General features: G+C 45.6%; 1 protein-coding gene across 1 annotated transcript in view; it reads right to left on the bottom strand.

The window, feature by feature from the left end:
- Window positions 1–2,769: 2,769 nt before the first annotated feature.
- Window positions 2,770–18,023, bottom strand: part of LOC145349233 (transmembrane protein 164-like) — a 52,754-nt gene continuing 37,500 nt past the window's right edge. The window contains exons 5-6 of the mRNA XM_080197707.1: window positions 15,254–15,354; window positions 2,770–6,847 (exon numbers count right to left, since the gene is read on the bottom strand). Of these exons, the coding sequence (XP_080053833.1) occupies window positions 6,641–6,847; window positions 15,254–15,354 (308 nt within the window). The 3' untranslated portion in view covers window positions 2,770–6,640. The remainder of the gene's footprint in view (window positions 6,848–15,253; window positions 15,355–18,023) is intronic.

The raw sequence follows: 18,023 nt of genomic DNA, 5'->3' as shown, positions 1-18,023 counted from the left end.
CTAGTTCCCCTGACACTAAGGGGCCTTCTCAAAATGGATCAAAAATTCTTGATCTCCACCTTGAAAAAAAAACTCAACAATGGAACATCCACAACACTCTGGAGCAGAGAATTCCAACAATCTGCAACTCTTTAGCATCAATAAATTTTTGAACTGTAAATGAGCTTAGGGTTTTGGTGAGCAGGCAGGTAAGTGGAAAGATCTTATTGAATGACAGAGCAGGCTCAAGGGGCCAGATGGCCTACTCCTGCTCCTGGTTCTTACATATAGGTAGAGAAATCTCTACCCATTGCAGTCCGGTTCCTAATTGGCCCCTCGAGACAGGCTGACCATTCAATTCGACCACGGCAACTCTTCTAAGTCAACACAATTTTCCCAATCTAGCCACGTAATCCCTTGATATCTTCACTATTTAGAAGTCTATCAGTATGTCTTGAATATGTTCAATGGCCTTTGGAGGTAGAGAATTCCGAAGAATATCTTCAAATGAGCTGCAATTGCAGCTCTTGTCATTCCTCACCTGTGTTGGGCTTCCACTGGGAAAGAAACAGATTTGACAATTCAAAGGGACATGGACAGAGTGGATAAGTAGCATCTGGTCCCTTTAGTTGACAGGTCAGTCACAAGGTGACATAGGTTCAAGGTGAGAGGCAGGAGGTTTGGAGGGATTTGAAGAAAATTCTTTTTACCCATAGGATGATGAAGGTCTGGACTGTGGATGATGAAGGTCTGGAATGTGCTGCCTGGGTAGGGGAGGTGGGGGAGGAGGGGAGGGGAGGGGTGGTGGCAGAGGCAGGATGCCTCATCCTTTAAAAAGAATCTGGATCAGCACTTGCCACATCATAACATTCAGGGCTACGGGCCAAGTTACAACATTCAGGGCTACGGGCCAAGTGCTGGCAGATTGGATTAGGTGAGAATTCAGGTGTGTCTAATGTGTCAGTGCAGACTCAATGGCCTGAAGGGACTCTTCTGCGCTGCATGATTCTAAAGTTTAAGAACATAAGAAATAGGAGCAGGAGTAGGCCATCTAGCCCTTCGAGCCTGCCCCGCCATTCAATAAGATCATGGCTGATCTGTCGTGGCTCAGTTCCACTTTCCCGCCCTCTCCCCATAACCCTTAATCCCCTCTCTTATCAAAAACCCATCAACCCACGTCTTAAAAATATTTAGCGAGGCAGCCTCCACCACTTCAACGGGCAGAGAATTCCAGAGATTCACCACCCTTTGAGTGAAGAAGTTCCTCCTCAACTCCGTTCTAAACCGCCCCCCCTTTATCTTGAGGCTGTGCCCCCTAGTCCTACTGTCTTTTTTCAGCGGGAAGAGTCTCTCCACCTCTATCCTATCCATCCCATTCATCATCTTATATGTCTCAATGAGATCTCCCCTCATTCTTCTAAACTCTAACGAGTACAAGCCTAGTTTATTCAGCCTCTCCTCATAGCTCAACCCCCTCAACTCCGGTATCAGCCTAGTAAACCTCCTCTGCACTCCCTCCAAGGCCAAAATATCTTTGCGCAGGTGCGGCGCCCAAAACTGCACACAGTACTCCAGCTGCGGCCTCACCAATGCCCTATACAGCTACAGCAAGACCTCCCTACTTTTATATTCAATCCCCCTCACTATGAAGACCAGCATCCCATTCGCCTTCCTGACCACATGCTGCACCTGCAAGCTGGGTTTTTGCGACTCATGCACAAGGACCCCGAGGTCCCTCTGCACCGTCGCCTGCTGCAGTTTTTCGCCATGTAAGTAATAGTCCTTCCTACCATTATTCCTACCAAAGTGGACCACCTCACACTTGCCAACATTAAATTCCATTTGCCATTTCCTGGCCCATTCGCCCAGCCTATCTAGATCCTTCTGCAGACTCTCCACACCCTCCGCACAATTTGCCGTTCCCTCAATCTTGGTGTCATCAGCAAATTTCGACACCCTACACTCGGTTCCCTCCTCCAGATCATCTATATAAATGGTAAAAAGCTGAGGCCCCAGCACCGACCCCTGGGGCACTCCACTAGTCACCAACCGCCAATCCGAATAGCACCCGTTGACCCCCACTCTCTGCCTCCTATTTGACAACCAATCCTCTATCAACGCTAACACCCTATCCCCAACTCCATGTCCCTCGACCTTCTGCAATAACCTCTTGAGGTACTTTGTCAAACGCCTTCTGAAAATCCAGAAAGACCACATCCACTGGCTCTCCTCTATCCACCGCCCTAGACACATCCTCATAGAACTCCAGTAAATTTGTCAGACACGACTTCCCTTTAATGAAACCGTGCTGCGTCTGCTGTATCAAGCAATTCCCTTCAAGATGCCTCGCAATTTCCTCCTTAATGATGGATTCTAACATTTTACCTACCACAGACGTTAAACTAACCGGCCTATAATTCCCCGCCTTTTGCCTGGCACCCTTCTTAAACAACGTTTGAAAAGGAAGATTGTTCCGAGATGCAGCAAACGCACCAAGGCTCCTTAGACAGCACCTTCCAAACCTGCAACCTCCACCATCTAGGAGGGACCAGGGCAGCAGATGCACCTGAACTGGAAGGTCACGTCCCAACCACTCACCATCCTGACTTAAAAATATATCACCGTTCCTTCTTTGTTGCTGGGTCAAAATCCTGGAACTCCCCCCTAACAGCACTGAGTGTACCTACACCACATGGACTGCAGCCAAAGGCATGGCTCACCACCACCTTCTCAAGGGTGATAAATGCTGGCCAAGCCAAGCACCCACATCCCATGAAAGAATTCTTTAAATTCTGCAGCACATTGATGGTTTTATTGTAATTCCAACTGTATGTTTTTGTTATAAAATACAGAACACTCAGCACTAACAATTTTACAGAAGAAAATCAGTATTATTATTGATAATTCTGCTGAAATACTAATACCCAAACTCTAACTGATGAAGCCACTTTGGATAGGAGACAGCACAAGTTAAAAAGATCATGATAAGTGGTTATTACAACAGCGGACTAATGTTACCCATTCGAAGTTAGAGTAAACCCAGAGCCACGGCTGCTCTGCTCTGCTGTGTAATAATTCACTCCTGTACCAGTGTCAATGTCCAACAGAATCAAAAACACCATGTGACTCGAGACGCACTCTGATTCAGAGGGTCAAGCATCGAAAACCTTGTGAAAATCCCCAAGTTGCCACACTCTGTTCAGGTACACTGAGGGAGAATTTAGCATGGTCAATGCTCTTAACCAGCATGCCTTTCAGACTGTGGGAGGAAACCGGAGCACCCGAAGGAAACCCATGCAAACGCTACACAGCCGACAATCGAACCCGTGTCCCTGGCGCTGTAAGGGACAGCACTAACCAATATGCCGCTCCGAGACAAAGTGCAGTAAACATTTACAGTGATGGGAAAGGTGAGGGTATGATATCAGGAAAGGATCAACAGACCCTCGTAAAAACAAAGCTGAGGGATGACAGAATAACAGAACCCCTACAGCGCAGAACATGACCATTTGGCCCATTGAGCCTACACTGATAACAATCCCACCCACACCTAGAGAGCCATAGATCAGAGTGACAGGAAGGCAAGGTCTGGGTCATCCCTCATGCCTTAAGTCAATCCCTTTCCCCAAGCCCGAGTCCACCCAAACCGAGGACTCTTGTCAATTGTGCAAAATGTAGACCTGGTGGGCCGAATGGCCTCTTTCTGTGCTACAATGATTTTCTGGGCTGAGTTGCTCTACTGGAGCTTTGGGGGAATTTTCTGACTTGACAGACCCTCCTCTATTTTGAGGACCCCATTAGATCAGATTTTCCATGGAAAGTCAGGGGCAGGATAGAATTGGCCCACTGCCCCCAGATAATAGAATCTGGGTGGTATGGGACAGACGGATGCTGGAACAGGCTGGTTAGAAGGCTTACCTTCATTCTGTGGAACTTACTCCAGTTAGTAAGCACTCTCACTCCCATCCCACTGCCATACTCCCTTACTCCCAATGCCACACCTTATGCCACCTCCATGTCAACTTGTGTCACCCATTCCCTTGGCCCCTCATTAGCACCTCCATCTCCTCCCATTCCACTTCCATCTTCACCATAGTCAGACCACAGATACCATGTGGAGATGAAAAAAATAACAACTGAATATTGCTCTCACTTCCACACAATGAGAGTGAAAAAAATATCATTCTAGAAACACTTTCAAAATTTTGAAATCTCAATTCTTTATAAAACCAAATTTTTATTCAGATCTGACAAAGCTAATCCTTTAACAGCCTCTTCAAACTCTGAACTCAGGACCCCTTGTTGCTTTTGGAACTCAGCCAAACAAACATGATGGCATAATAATACCTCTTGCAGAGATGTAAAAGAATCTGCACAGCCAAGTGATATTTTTTCAAAACTACACTGGATGGCCTGTCAATCATAACAGTCCAGCAGAAGGCATTTTTTAAAAACACTCTTGATTTACAGCTTCAGCCTCTTTATTTTCATCTTTAATGAGCAGGGGATTTAAAACTCTTTACATCATTGTATTTAAACAGACCTTACCACCCTTCAACAGTATTTACATGTACTCCATTATTTGTGACCTCCATACTGCACACTAAGGCCTGAGCCAAAAGGGGGCCTGTTTGAGCTCAGCATGACAATCAAATGGCTCTGCTGAATTCAGATTTCCCGCAGGTAAGTCATGCCCCACCACACCCTCCCTTACCAGCAAGAGTAGGATCTGCCACAAATCGGCCAAGCTTCCAGACAGAGGTCCCGTCTACCATTTTTAAAGGTCTGCATTATAGCCACAGCTCCATGAAAATCTGGCTTGATATCATCTCTCTACAAATGTGGAGTATAGCCAGCACATTCTGATTTTATTAAAGCTGTGCCTAATCTGCTTCCAAATCCAAATGCTTGAATAACCTCTACTATATAAATATGATGTTTTTGTCTCTCACACTAACCATTTTATGTAATTCCAAATGGATGTCAAATTTGGGACTTAATGCCACATGGAACACTGGTTATCCTGTTCCCCTCTCAACCCCATATGTGCCAAACCACACTGGCTCCAAGTCAAGAAACATCTCAACTTCAAAATTCTCATCCTTCTATCCAGATCTCTGTGGCTTTGCCCCTCCCTCTCACTGTGACTTTCCTCAAACACCATAATCCCTACTGAAATATCCGCACTCCTGTAATCCTGGTCCCAAAACAGCATTGTTCCACTATTGTTAGTCAAACCCTCAGTTCCTTAGGCTTGAAGTTCTGGAATTTTCCTCTTGGGTTCTTTACTTCACTTTTGCCTTGAAGACAACTCCTGAAACCTCTGTCTCTCACCAAGCCTTTGGTCATCTGATCTATTATCTCATTATGTGGCTCAAACTGTGTTATAATGGTCCTGTGATGGGACATTGGGTTGAAGGCACAATTTAAATACTTGTTACTGCCTGGAACCAGCTAAAGACAAGCCATAGAGGACAGTCACAGAGAGCAGAAGCAGCAAGCTTTCACCATGTTGGTCTGATCTGGATTTTAAGCTGTTGATTGTAAGGCAATTCAGATTCTGGTGCCGGATATCTTAACTCCACAAAATCTCTTCCTGTGTGATATCTTCTCAACTTCCTGGACAAAGTCCAACTCCGGAAAAACCATTAGCTAACATAATGAGATGAAAGCTTTCCCTCCTCCCATCTCTAGGGATGAGAAGGTTATTTGTGACCTGGCTTCCTCTCCAAACTCTGTAAAACTTCATCTCTCTTAGACAGTGAACCACCTGACACTTGCTTCAGATATTCAGCTATTCTCATTTACGAGCGTTCCATAAAAACAGGGACAGTGTTGCCATGAGGCCACTTTGGTGCCAAATTTGATCAGAGAGGCACGCACGTGGTCATTGACAGGTTTTCTTGTCTGCATGAAACTCTGGATTCATCGCGCCCAGTGCTGATACACTACTTGCGTCCCCATCTTCATTACAGGACAATGTCCACTCAGGGTTGTGACTTTCTGTCTTGGGTCTTTTTGTGACTGAACAGGCCAACTCTCAACCTGTAGCTCTTTGGGCACAGAGGGCGGGCCGTGCTGTGAGGTAGCTGAGTTTGGAATGCAGGATTTGCTTTCTTTCTCTGTCTCATTACGAAGAGCGCGATGCAGCTAGATGGACAAGTTGAGGTCATTCGGAATGATTGGTAGCAAGCTCTCCCTAGGCATCAATGTCAATGGTTCTGCACTTTGAGGAGAGCATCAGAATGTCTTTTGAAGCATTTCCTTTGTCCTTCCCAGAACATTGGCCAGTTTTGAAAACAGGAGCCAATGGGAGAGATGGTTTTCAGTCACAGTGTTCAGTTTATTGAGGCTAATTTTTCAATTAATTTTGTCTGAATGCTTATGGGTACAGCTGATGCCAAAAATCTACAATCCAATTATTTGCTTTGGTTGGTGGATGTAGCAAGAAATTTCCAGGTGCCCAACACAATGTTCTACCAAAGCCCTGTCTGACGGTGCAGAATTCTCTTCACTCTTTTCCATTTTTACAGGAAGCCGCTTCCATCTAGTTTTATGGTTGTTCTGTGGTTACCTTATTATGCCTCTGTGGCCTCATTCCTCTAATCTCCGGACGTGCTAACCTGTGTTGCTGAGCTAACTCTTGCAGTGGGGGCATCGCTCAGTCCAGTTTCTGTAAAGGTCGCTGCTTGATGTTGAAGAGATGACGGCTCAGCACCGACAGGGCGTAAGAGAGGAGAATGAGCAGCTTCCCGTGTACCAGCAGCAGTGCAGTTTGGTGGACAGATGCCCACATCCGATAGAAGGGTCCGTGGAAAGGGTCTGAGACAGCAGGGCAGAGCATGCTATTCAAATTCACCGCCGTGAGCTATAGAAATGACAAAAAATAAAGTTCTTGATTAATGTGGTGGCTCATTTGGAAGGAAGAATATTAAGAGGCAACTGAAACTAATTTTAAAGGGGTGCAGGAAGCAAAAAACTGGAGCTAGGATGCACAATCTTTGAATCTTGGCAGATCAGTTGAAAAGGCTGCTTTTAAACAGATAATATGACTAGATGATAGCCTAGTGGTATTATCACTAGACTATTAATCCAGAAACTCAACTCACGTTCTGGGGACCCGGGTTCGAATCCCACCACGGCAGATGGTGGAATTTGAAATCAATAAAAAATATCTGGAATTAATCTACTGATGACCGTGAAACCATTGCTGATTGTCAGAAAAACCCATCTGGTTCACTGATGTCCCTTTAGGGAAGGAAATCTGCCGTCCTTACCCAGTCTGGCCTACACGTACCCGCAGAGCCACAGCAATGTGGTTGACTCTCAATTGCCCTCAGTTAACTAGGAATGGGCAATAAATGCTGGCTCAGCCAGTGACACCCATGTCCCAAAGATGAAAAAAAATGGGGGGTCCTTTAATAGAGGTCTAGATCACAACTAACTAGGCAGCTGTGCTAAACCTTTATAAACCACAAATTAGACTTCAGCTGGAGAACTGTGTCTGATTCTGAGTCCCCCACATTATAGGAAAAGGAAGTCATTGTCTTGGAGTGTGTGCGGAAGACATTTTCTTAAATGGTTCCATGGATGAGGGTCTTGGGTTATGTAGAGAAACTGGAAAAGCTTGGATTGATCTCTTTGGAGTGGAGCAGGTCAAAGGAAGATGTGTTAGACAAGTTCAAAATGATAAGTGGGTTTCATAGAATAAATAAGAAGCTGTTCACACCAACCGGAGACTTGGCTGAAGCAGCCCATGTCCAAAATGCAGCAAGATCTGGATAAAAATCCAGGCTTGGTCTGACAAGTGCCAACTAACATTCGCACCACACAATGACCATCCCTCACAAGAGAGGATCTAACCATCTCCTATTGTCATTCAATGAACACCCTGGGGGTTATTACTGACCTGATACTGAACTGGACCCAGTCATATAAAAATGGTGGCTACCAGAGCTGGGCAGAGACTAGGAATCCTGTAGTGAGTAACTCAACTCCTGACACCACCGCACCCACCTCCCCCCCCCCCCCCCACCCCCCCACACCCCCAAAGCCTCTGCACCATCTACAAGGCAGTCATGAGTGTGATGGAATATTCCCCATTTGCCTGGATGAGTGCAGCTCCAATAACACCCAAGAAGCCCCACATCATTCAGGACAAAACAGCCCCACTTGATTGTTTGTGGATGAGGTGCCATTCACTCCTTCCACCCATGCTGGATGGTAGCAACTGTTTGCACCATCTACAAAAAGCACTGCAGCAACTCACCAAGGTTCCTGAGGCAGCACCTTCCAAACCCGTGACTGCTACCATCTAGACAGATCAGGGCAGCAGACATATGGGAACACCAGCACTTGGAGGTCCTCTCCAAATCATTCACCATCCCGACTTAGAAATATACTGTTGTTCTTTCACTGTCGCTGGGTCAAAATCCTGGAATTCCCTCCTTAACAGCACTGTGGATGTACCTACACTACATGGACTGCAGCAGCTCACCATTACCTTCTCAAGGTGCAATTAGGGATGGGCAATAAATGCTGACCCAGCCAGCGAAGCCCACATCCTATGAATGAATAAAATGAAATCTAGAGGATACAGACTTAAGGTCATTGATAAATACAGGGTTTTGCTACTGTGCCACTGTACGAAATGTTGAAAGTAGATTTAATAATAGCTTTCAAGAGGGGAATTGTGTTACAAGTTGAATTGCTGTAATGTACAGGGCTGTGGGGAAAGATCTGGGTAATGGAACTAATTAGATAAGTCAAAGATCTGACAGATTTTATCAACTGAACAGTCTTTTGCTGTGATGAATGACTTTATGATTCTCTTTGGAGCTTAGCCAAGGACTTAATATTCAGTATTTAAGAATTTTTAAAAAGTGTTTGAGGGAGATAATTTGGCCCAGAAACTTCTGTTTATATTACAGCAATCTGCCTACTCATTCTGGAGGCCTTGTGGTGCAGTCAATGGTACACAGAGCCAGGAGCTGTAGATCCAAGTCCCACCCCTGGACCTGATGGCTACAGGTGTGTTTATAATACAACCAAACAGGTAGGGAATCAAATTGTTAATCTTACCAACACTTGCCAATGGCAGGCGGTAAGAATGGGAGAGGTTCCTGATCAGCCGTGTGATGGAAAGAATGAAAGTACATGTTGCCACAGCAACTAGGACTCCCGAGTAAACTGCAATACACCACCAATTACTCATTCAATTCGCTCTCCAGAAACAAACCTAACTCTGTTTAGCCCATTTATATTGCTCGTTTCGGTCATCTTTTCCCATGAGCTTATTTCACGACTCCTTTCATCTTTAGCTGAAATGGTTCCATTAGGATTAGGAACTTCCATTCCTATTGACCCGTGAAGCTTGGCCCTAAAGGTGTTCGCCTTGGCTCACAGATTAGACCTCTCGCCTCCCGGTCAGAAACGTATGAAATTCCAACAGGATTAGACAGGGTAGATTCAGAAAGAATGTTCCTGATGGTGGGGGAGTCCAGAACTAGTTTGAGGATAAGGGATAAACCTTTAGAACTAAGGTGAGGAGAAATTTCTTCACCCAGAGAGTGGTGAAGGTGTAGAATTCACTAGCGCTGAATGTGGTTGAGGCCAAAACATTGTCTGATTTCATGAAGAAATTAGGTGTAGTATTTGAGGCTAAAGGGATCAAGTGATATGGGAGGAACAGGGAATCAGGATATTGAATTCGACGATCAGCCATGATCCAAACGAGTGGTGGAGTAGACTTGAAGGGCCGAATGGCCTGCTCCTGATTCTAGTTTCCATGCAGATCTTGAGGGTTTAAGTACACCCCCTCCAGCAAACTGACAGCCCCAGGACAGTACTGAGGGGGTGCTGCATTGTCGGAGGAGTGGTCTCTGAGGCGAGACATTAAATTGAGGCTCTGCCTACCCCATCCACTGGGCAAAGAAAGGTCCCAGGGCATCATTTGTAAGTAAAGCTCAGGGTCGTTGGTCAGTAGTGTTCCCTGGACTTGCATTTATATAGCACCTTGGATGACCAGAGGGTGACATGAAGTACCTTTCTGAAATGGTCATCACTGTAAACACGGCAGCCAGTTTGTACACAGCACGATCCTTGTATGGGCGTGAAACTGGAACCTTCCGATTAAGTAGCGGCTGACAGTAAGGTGAATGGCCATGCAGCTGAGGGAGAAACACTGGCCAGGTCACCAATGCAACGGCCACTTTAACAGCCACTTGAATAAACGATTAGGCACTTGGGATTGAAATCTGATTAGATCCACAAATAGTCTCGCATCCCCTTACAGCTGCGATGGCTGAATGGTGAAGGCATTAGATTTGAAATCCAATGGGGTTTCCCTGCGCAAGTTCCAGCCCTGCGCGCAGCGAGTGTGTTCGAAGCTGATTATTCTCTTCCTGGGTAGCAAAGCGGCACAGTGGTCAGCACTGCTGCCTCACAGCACCAGGGACCTGGGTTTGATTCCTGGCTTGGGTTACTGTCTGTGTGGAGTCTGCACGTTCTCCCCATGTCTGGATCGGTTTCCTCCGGGTGCTCCGGTTTCCTCCCACATTTTGAAAGACATGCTGGTTAGGTGCATTGACCCAAACAGGTGCCAGAATGTGGAGACTAGGGGAATTTCACAGTAACTTCATTACAGTGTTAATGTAAGCCTTACTTGTGACTAATAAATAAATAACTTAAATTTAATTACTTAGCATTGCACTGTAGTGTTAGCCTAGATTGTGTTCAAGTTCCGAGTGGAGGGCTCGAATCCATGACTTTTGGCCCTGGAGTGGAACATGCAACCACTGAACCCACACAACAGCCACTTCCAGAGTTTCTGGAGTTACAATTAGACTGATAGGTCAGAAGGCCATTCAGCCCTCAGGCCTGGTCTGCCACTGTATTGAAACATGGTACGTTAACTCCATTTCTCCAACATGATGCCACCACCAAACACACCTACCCCCTCTCCTGCCCCGCCAGCATCCTCCGGGGTCACCGTGGTCCATCCTCCATCACCCCCAACAGCTCACTCCCTTCCCACAGCACCTTCCCATTAAATCACAAGAGGTGAAATAGCTGACCCTTGACCTCCTTCCCCACTGCCCAAGGTGCAAAACACTCCTTGCAGGTGAAGCAGCAATTGACTTGTCCTTCTTTCTGTGTTTGCTGCTCACAATGGAGCCTCCTCTACGTCAGGAGACTGAGTGGGCACTTCGCGGAGCACCTTTGCAAGTCTGGCTCTGACCCTCCGATCACTTGCCGTTTCAATTCACCATCGAGCTCTCACACTGACTACTCTGTCCTCGGCATGCTGCAATGTTCCAGTGAAGCTCAATACAAACTGGAGGAAGAGCACCACATCTTAAGACAGTTTACATCCTTGTAGATTCAGCATGGAGCTTGACAACTTCAGAGCCTGAACTCTATACTTCATTTTGAAGACCCCCCCATCATCCATGCTGGTCTATAACTTGTTCTCGAGTTTTTGCATTCAGAATGCAGATTTTTACTCTGCTATTAACACCTACTCTGGTCCAAGGCTTTCTTTATTTACTACAACCATTAGCTTTCTCTTTGCTTTTTTTTTTACATCTTTGCCATTTAATCGCTTCTGCCCTTTGACCTATCCCCTTTTGCTCCACCTCACCCACTTCCCTTTTTCAACAGCACAAACCCCACCGTAGAAACATTGAAAATAGGTACAGGAGTAGGCCATTTGGCCCATCAAGCTTGCTCCACCATTCAATACGATCATGGTTGATTCTTTATCTCAACGTCGCACTCCCATGCTCTCCCCATACCCCATAACACATTAATTGTCTAGAAACCTATCTATTTCCTTCTTAACTATTCAGTGACTTGCCCTCCACAGCTTTCCATGGCAAAGAATTCCACAGGTTCAACACCCTCTGAGTGAAGAAGTCTCTCTGCATCTCAATCCTAAATGACCTGCCCTCTATCCTGATACTGTGACCCTTGTTCTAGACCCCACCCCCCCTCAGCCAAAGAAAACAATATCTCTGCATCCAGTCAGTCCTGCCCTGTTAGAATTTTACACATTTCAATTAAATCCCCTCTCATTCTTCTAAATTCCAGTGAACATAGGACCAGAAACTCAATCTCTCCTCACAGGACGATCCTGCCATCCCAGGAATCAGCCTTGGTGAACCTTCACTGCACTGCCTTGATGGCAAGAATATCCTTTTTTAGATAAGGAGACCAAAACTCCACGCAATACTCCAGGTGTGGCCTCACCAAGGCCCTGTACAGCTGCAGTAAGGTACAAAGGGAAGGTAGGTAGAAGTTAGATTCCTGCGGTTCCTGCAAGCTGAAACCTGACCCGTTAACCTGTCCTTTCTTGATCGAGGCTCAGTGAATTTCTGGAAATTTCAAAATCTGATCTTGACTGTCACCCTGTGATCCCTGCTGGAATCTAATTGTTGTGGTTCCGGTGGGGGTTGTCTCACAATTTCTCCTGTAATTAATCTTCTATTTTAAGAAACTTGTACAGAAATATATTCTAATACATGAGTGATATTTTTAAACCTGACAATTAACAAATCTCCATTGTTGAGTTGCAGACTAACTCCTAAGTTTCTGATCTCTGAAGAGAGGCAGATTCATTATTGTTTTTAACCTTTTCCCTCCTGATGACATTCGAACTTCGACCTGGAACAAAGTCATTCTTCAGGCTTTTGCACCCACAGCTTTGACCCAGGACTCGACCAGCTTGAATCAATGCACAATGACCAAGAAAATCTCTGGTGTTCTGCTATTCTGCAGTCAGAAAATAGGAGCCAAATGTCCAATTCAGAGTCAGACATTACAGCACAAAGAGTCAATCCCAGCTCTCAGTACAGCAGTCCAGTCTCATCCAACACACCCCACAACCTTGCTAGATATCTGTAGCCCCCACAAGTTTATTTCCCTCAAGAGCTCATCCAATTTCCTTTTGAAATCATTCATCATCTCTGCTTCCATCCCCTTCTCGAGGGCAGCAAGTTTCAGCTCATTCCCACTCGCTGTGTAACAATATTCTCCCTCACATCCCCCCCCGTAACTCTCCCTCAAAACCTTAAACCTGTCTCAACATAAGAACATAAGAAATAGGAGCAGGAGTAGGCCATCTGGCCCTTCGAGCCTGCCCCGCCATTCAATAAGATCATGGCTGATCTGTCGTGGCTCAGTTCCACTTTCCCGCCCTCTCCCCATAACCCTTAATCCCCTCTCTTATCAAAAACCCATCAACCCGCTTCTTAAAAATATTTAGCGAGGCAGCCTCCACCACTTCAACGGGCAGAGAATTCCAGAGATTCACCACCCTTTGAGTGAAGAAGTTCCTCCTCAACTCCGTTCTAAACCGCCCCCCCTTTATCTTGAGGCTGTGCCCCCTAGTCCTACTGTCTTTTTTGAGCGGGAAGAGTCTCTCCACCTCTATCCTATCCATCCCATTCATCATCTTATACGTCTCAATGAGATCTCCCCTCATTCTTCTAAACTCTAACGAGTACAAGCCTAGTTTATTCAGCCTCTCCTCATAGCTCAACCCCCTCAACTCCGGTATCAGCCTAGTAAACCTCCTCTGCACTCCCTCCAAGGCCAAAATATCCTTGCGTAAGTGCGGCGCCCAAAACTGCACACAGTACTCCAGCTGTGGCCTCACCAATGCCCTATACAGCTGCAGCAAGACCTCCCTACTTTTATATTCAATCCCCCTCGCTATGAAGGCCAGCATCCCATTCGCCTTCCTGACCACCTGCTGCACCTGCAGGCTGGGTTTTTGCGACTCATGCACAAGGACCCCGAGCTCCCTCTGCACTGTCGCCTGCTGCAGTTTTTCGCCACGTAAGTAATAGTCCTTCCTACCATTCTTCCTACCAAAGTGGACCACCTCACACTTGCCAACATTAAATTCCATTTGCCATTTCCTGGCCCATTCGCCCAGCCTATCTAGATCCTTCTGCAGACTCTCCACACCCTCCGCACAATTTGCCGTTCCCCCAATCTTGGTGTCATCAGCAAATTTCGACACCCTACACTCGGTTCCCTCCTCCAGATCATCTATATAAATGGTAAATAGCTGAGGCCCCAGCACCGACCCCTGGGGCACCCCACTAGTCACCAACCGCCAATCCGAATAGCACCCATTGACCCCCACTCTCTGCCTCCTATTTGACAACCAATCCTCTATCCACGCTAACACCCTACCTCCAACTCCATGTCCTCTGACCTTCTGCAATAACCTCTTGTGAGGTACCTTGTCAAACGCCTTCTGAAAATCCAGAAAGACCACATCCACCGGCTCTCCTCTATCCACCGCCCTAGACACATCCTCATAGAACTCCAGTAAATTTGTCAGACACGACTTCCCTTTAATGAAACCGTGTTGCGTCTGCCCTATCAAGCAATTCCCTTCAAGATGCCTCGCACCATCAGCCAATGGGAACAGCTTGTCTTTGTCCAATGCTGTCATTATCTCGACCACCTCGATCAAATCTCCCCTCACTCTCTGTCGTTCCAAGGAGAACCACCCCAAACCTCACAGCTAAAATCCTTCATCCCTGGAACCAAAAGGTAGGAAAATCTGTGCCCGCCATATTGGGTTAGACATCAAATGGGGCAACTCGGGTCACGTGAAAATAAAGGAGCCACCAAGAAGGTCCCTGAGCAGAGCCGATGCAGCACATCTGCATGGGAGTCTTAAAAGGACTGCCAACGAGAATGACACTTTTGAAGACATCTTCAGTCAAATGTGGATTTAGAAGGTACAGGAATGGTCATCCTTGTTACAAGTTAATTTGTAGCCAGTTGAATCAGCTGCTGCTAAAACCACCACCTCTCCCATCCTCCCGGTGTTGCCCCTTCAATCTGGACTGTGCACCCTCCCATTACGAAAAGATGCCGGCATTGGACTGGGGTAAACCCAGTAAGAAGTCTCACAACACCAGGTTAGAGTCCAACCAGTTTATTTAATAGTAATCTCACAAGCTTTCGGAAATGGTGTTCCTTCGTCAGGTGTGTGGAAGGTTCTCCCATTAACCAGTCAATTTCCTGTTTGCCAGCACCACTCCCCATCCTCATTGCCCTCACGCCCTCTCCTCTTGCTTGCTTTCCTCTCAGTCGCACTCCCTCGACCACCACCCCTTCCTTCACCTCACTCCCCCTCCCTCCTAAGGCCCACCTGAGTTACAATACCCAAGTCTAGCTGATCCTAGGCTGATATATCTGTACGTCTTTCTCTATGGAAATGCCTCGTCCGTGGATTGGTGAATGTACTCACCAGTCCCAGGGTCTGAAGGATGGTGTAGTGATAGAGAAATAGCACGCCTGTTGCTAGCAGCGGCCACCAGAAGTTTCCCAATGGCTCGGGTCTGTATACACCTGGAAAATGGAGAGCAGGTTACAGTTTTTGATTGAACTCCTCCTCACTATTCGCTATGAGACCTCTGTGGTCTCATCCACTCCTCTTCTCTGTAATCTCCGCCAATTCTATAACCTTCAAAGACTTTGACACTGCTTCGATGCTGGACTCTGAGGCACGCCCTGCTTCTGTAACTTTATCATTGTTAGCTCCACCTTCAGCCATCTAAGCCCTTTACCTGCTGAATTTCCTCCATAAACCTCTCTCTTCTCCTTTAAAACACTCCTTGAATCCCACCAACCTTTTGAGTCTCATCAGCTAATATTTCCCTCACTGGTTCTGTAGCAAATTTTAGTCAGATTTTATTTTCCTCTCTTTACTCTGTCACGGGGTGTGGGTGTCGCTGGCTGGGCCAACATTTATTCCCCATCCCTAATCCACTGAGTGTTACGCTTGGTCATTTCTAAGGGCAGTCAAACAATTGCTGTGGGTCTGAAGTCCCATGTGGGCCAGACCGGGTAAGGATGACAGATTTCCTTCTCTAAAAGACTTTCAGTGAACTGGATGGGTTTTTATAACAATCCACAGATCCTTAGAAGTGGCAGCACAGGTGGGAAAGGTGGTGAAGAAAGCATACAGCATGCTTGTCTTCATCGAACAGGGCATCGAGTCTAAAAGTTGGCAAATAATGTTAGTTATATAAAACATTGGTTAGGTCACATTTGGAATACTGTGTCCAATCCTGGTCACCACACTACCAGGAGGACATGGAAGCTTTGGAGAGAATTCAGAAAAAGTTTACTATGATGTTGCCTGGTATGGAGAGTATTAGCTGTGAGGAGAATTTGAATACTCTGGGATTGTTCTCCCTGGAAAGATGGAGCTGAAGGGTGATCTGATAGACGTTTGTAAAATTATGAGGGGTATAGAACAGTTGGAAGATTTTTCCCAGGACAGAAATGACAATTACAAGAGGACACAAGTTCAAGATAAGGGGGAAACAGGGGGAGATGTGCAGGGGGAAGTTTTTTTTGGTTGAGGCAGTTACGTTAGCCACATTTAAGACTTATCTTGATAGACTCATGAACAAATGGGGAATACAGATATATAAGTGGTTAGTTTAGATAGGTAAGTGTGATCAGCGCAGGCTTGGAGGGCAGAACAACCTGTTCCTGTACTGTGCTGTTTTTTGTACTTTGTAATGCAGATTGCTGACTCACTCATTCTTAATAGAGTTGGACAGTGCATCAGTGAGGCCACACATGGATCTTTTGGTTTCTTAAGGAAATGCTTGCCCTAGAATGAGTGTAATGCATAAACAGATATCGAGTATTTGTATACATTAGTGAATCTGGTGAGTTTTTACAACAATTAATGATAGTTTCATTGTCACCATTACTGGGACTAACTTTATATTCCTGATTTTATGAATTGAATTTTAATTTGAACCCATACGCCCGCAGCGCATTCGCCTGGACGTCTGGATTATCACTAATGACATTACCACTACACCATCTGACGTACTTACCGACTCAAGAACAGATTCTTCCCTGCTGCCATCAGATATTTGAATGGACCAACCTCATTACGCTGATCTTTCTCGACACCCAAGCTATGACTACACTACATTCTGCACTCTCTTTCCTTCTCCATGAACGTCTATATGACACGCAAGAAACAATACTTTTCACTTTATCCCAATATATGTGATCATAATAAATTAAATAATAATTTCCCCAGATTACACCCCCATGAAGCATCTTGGAACATTGTTCTACATTAAAGCTGTTAAGTTATCCAAAGATGTGCAGGTTAGGTGGATGATTGGCCATGCTAAATTTGCCCTTAGTTCAGGCGAATTAGCTGAGTCAATACATGGGGTGATAGGGATAGGGCCTGGGTGGGATTGTGATTGGTGCAGACTCGATGGGCTGAATGGCTGTAGGATTCTATGATTCTATGTTGCTGATCATTTAAAAATTGTTTTTTTCTACCTTTTGAATGAAAATCCCAATGTGCAATGTGAGAGAATTTAATCCGCACTTTGGTCATGAGGGATGTTTACTGCAGATTGGATTCATCAGATGATTTTTATTGGTTTAGAAAACTGCATAGGCCATTGGTTTTTATGCTGTTGTGAAAATTTGGTTCATGGCTTGTATGTTTTAGAAAATAACTTTTAGTTTTAGGAATCAAAGTAGAAAAGTCGAATTGAGATACCAGTTAAAAACGTGACCTTGATGTAAAAGCAACTCAAACAAACCTGGGTTTATTGTGCATAAAAGATTGCTTGTGTTTATGGGAGGCAATGGTCTAATGATATTATCGCTAGACTATTAATCCAGAACTCAACTAATGTTCTGGGGACCTGGGTTCAAATCTCACCATGGCAATATGGTGGAATTTGAATTCAATAAAAAAATAGCTGGAATTAAGAATCTACTGATGACCATGAAACCATTGTCGATTGTTGGAAAAACCCATCCGGTTCACTAATGTCCTTTAGGGAAGGAAATCTGCCGTTCTTATCTGGTTTGGCCTACATGTGACTCCAAAGCCACAGCAACGTGGTTGGCTCTCAACAGCCCTTGGGCAACCAGGGATGGGCAATAAATGTTGGCCAGCCAGCGAAGCCCATGTCCCATGAATAAAATTGTCAGAATTGATAGTGAAAAAAACTTTATAAAAT

This window comes from Carcharhinus amblyrhynchos, chromosome 10 (genome assembly GCF_965287045.1).
Source record: "Carcharhinus amblyrhynchos chromosome 10, sCarAmb.v2.hapA, whole genome shotgun sequence".
NCBI classification, from domain to species: Eukaryota; Metazoa; Chordata; class Chondrichthyes; order Carcharhiniformes; family Carcharhinidae; genus Carcharhinus; species Carcharhinus amblyrhynchos.
Note: the sequence above shows the minus strand (reverse complement) of the source record. Positions and strands in the feature narration are given on the sequence as shown.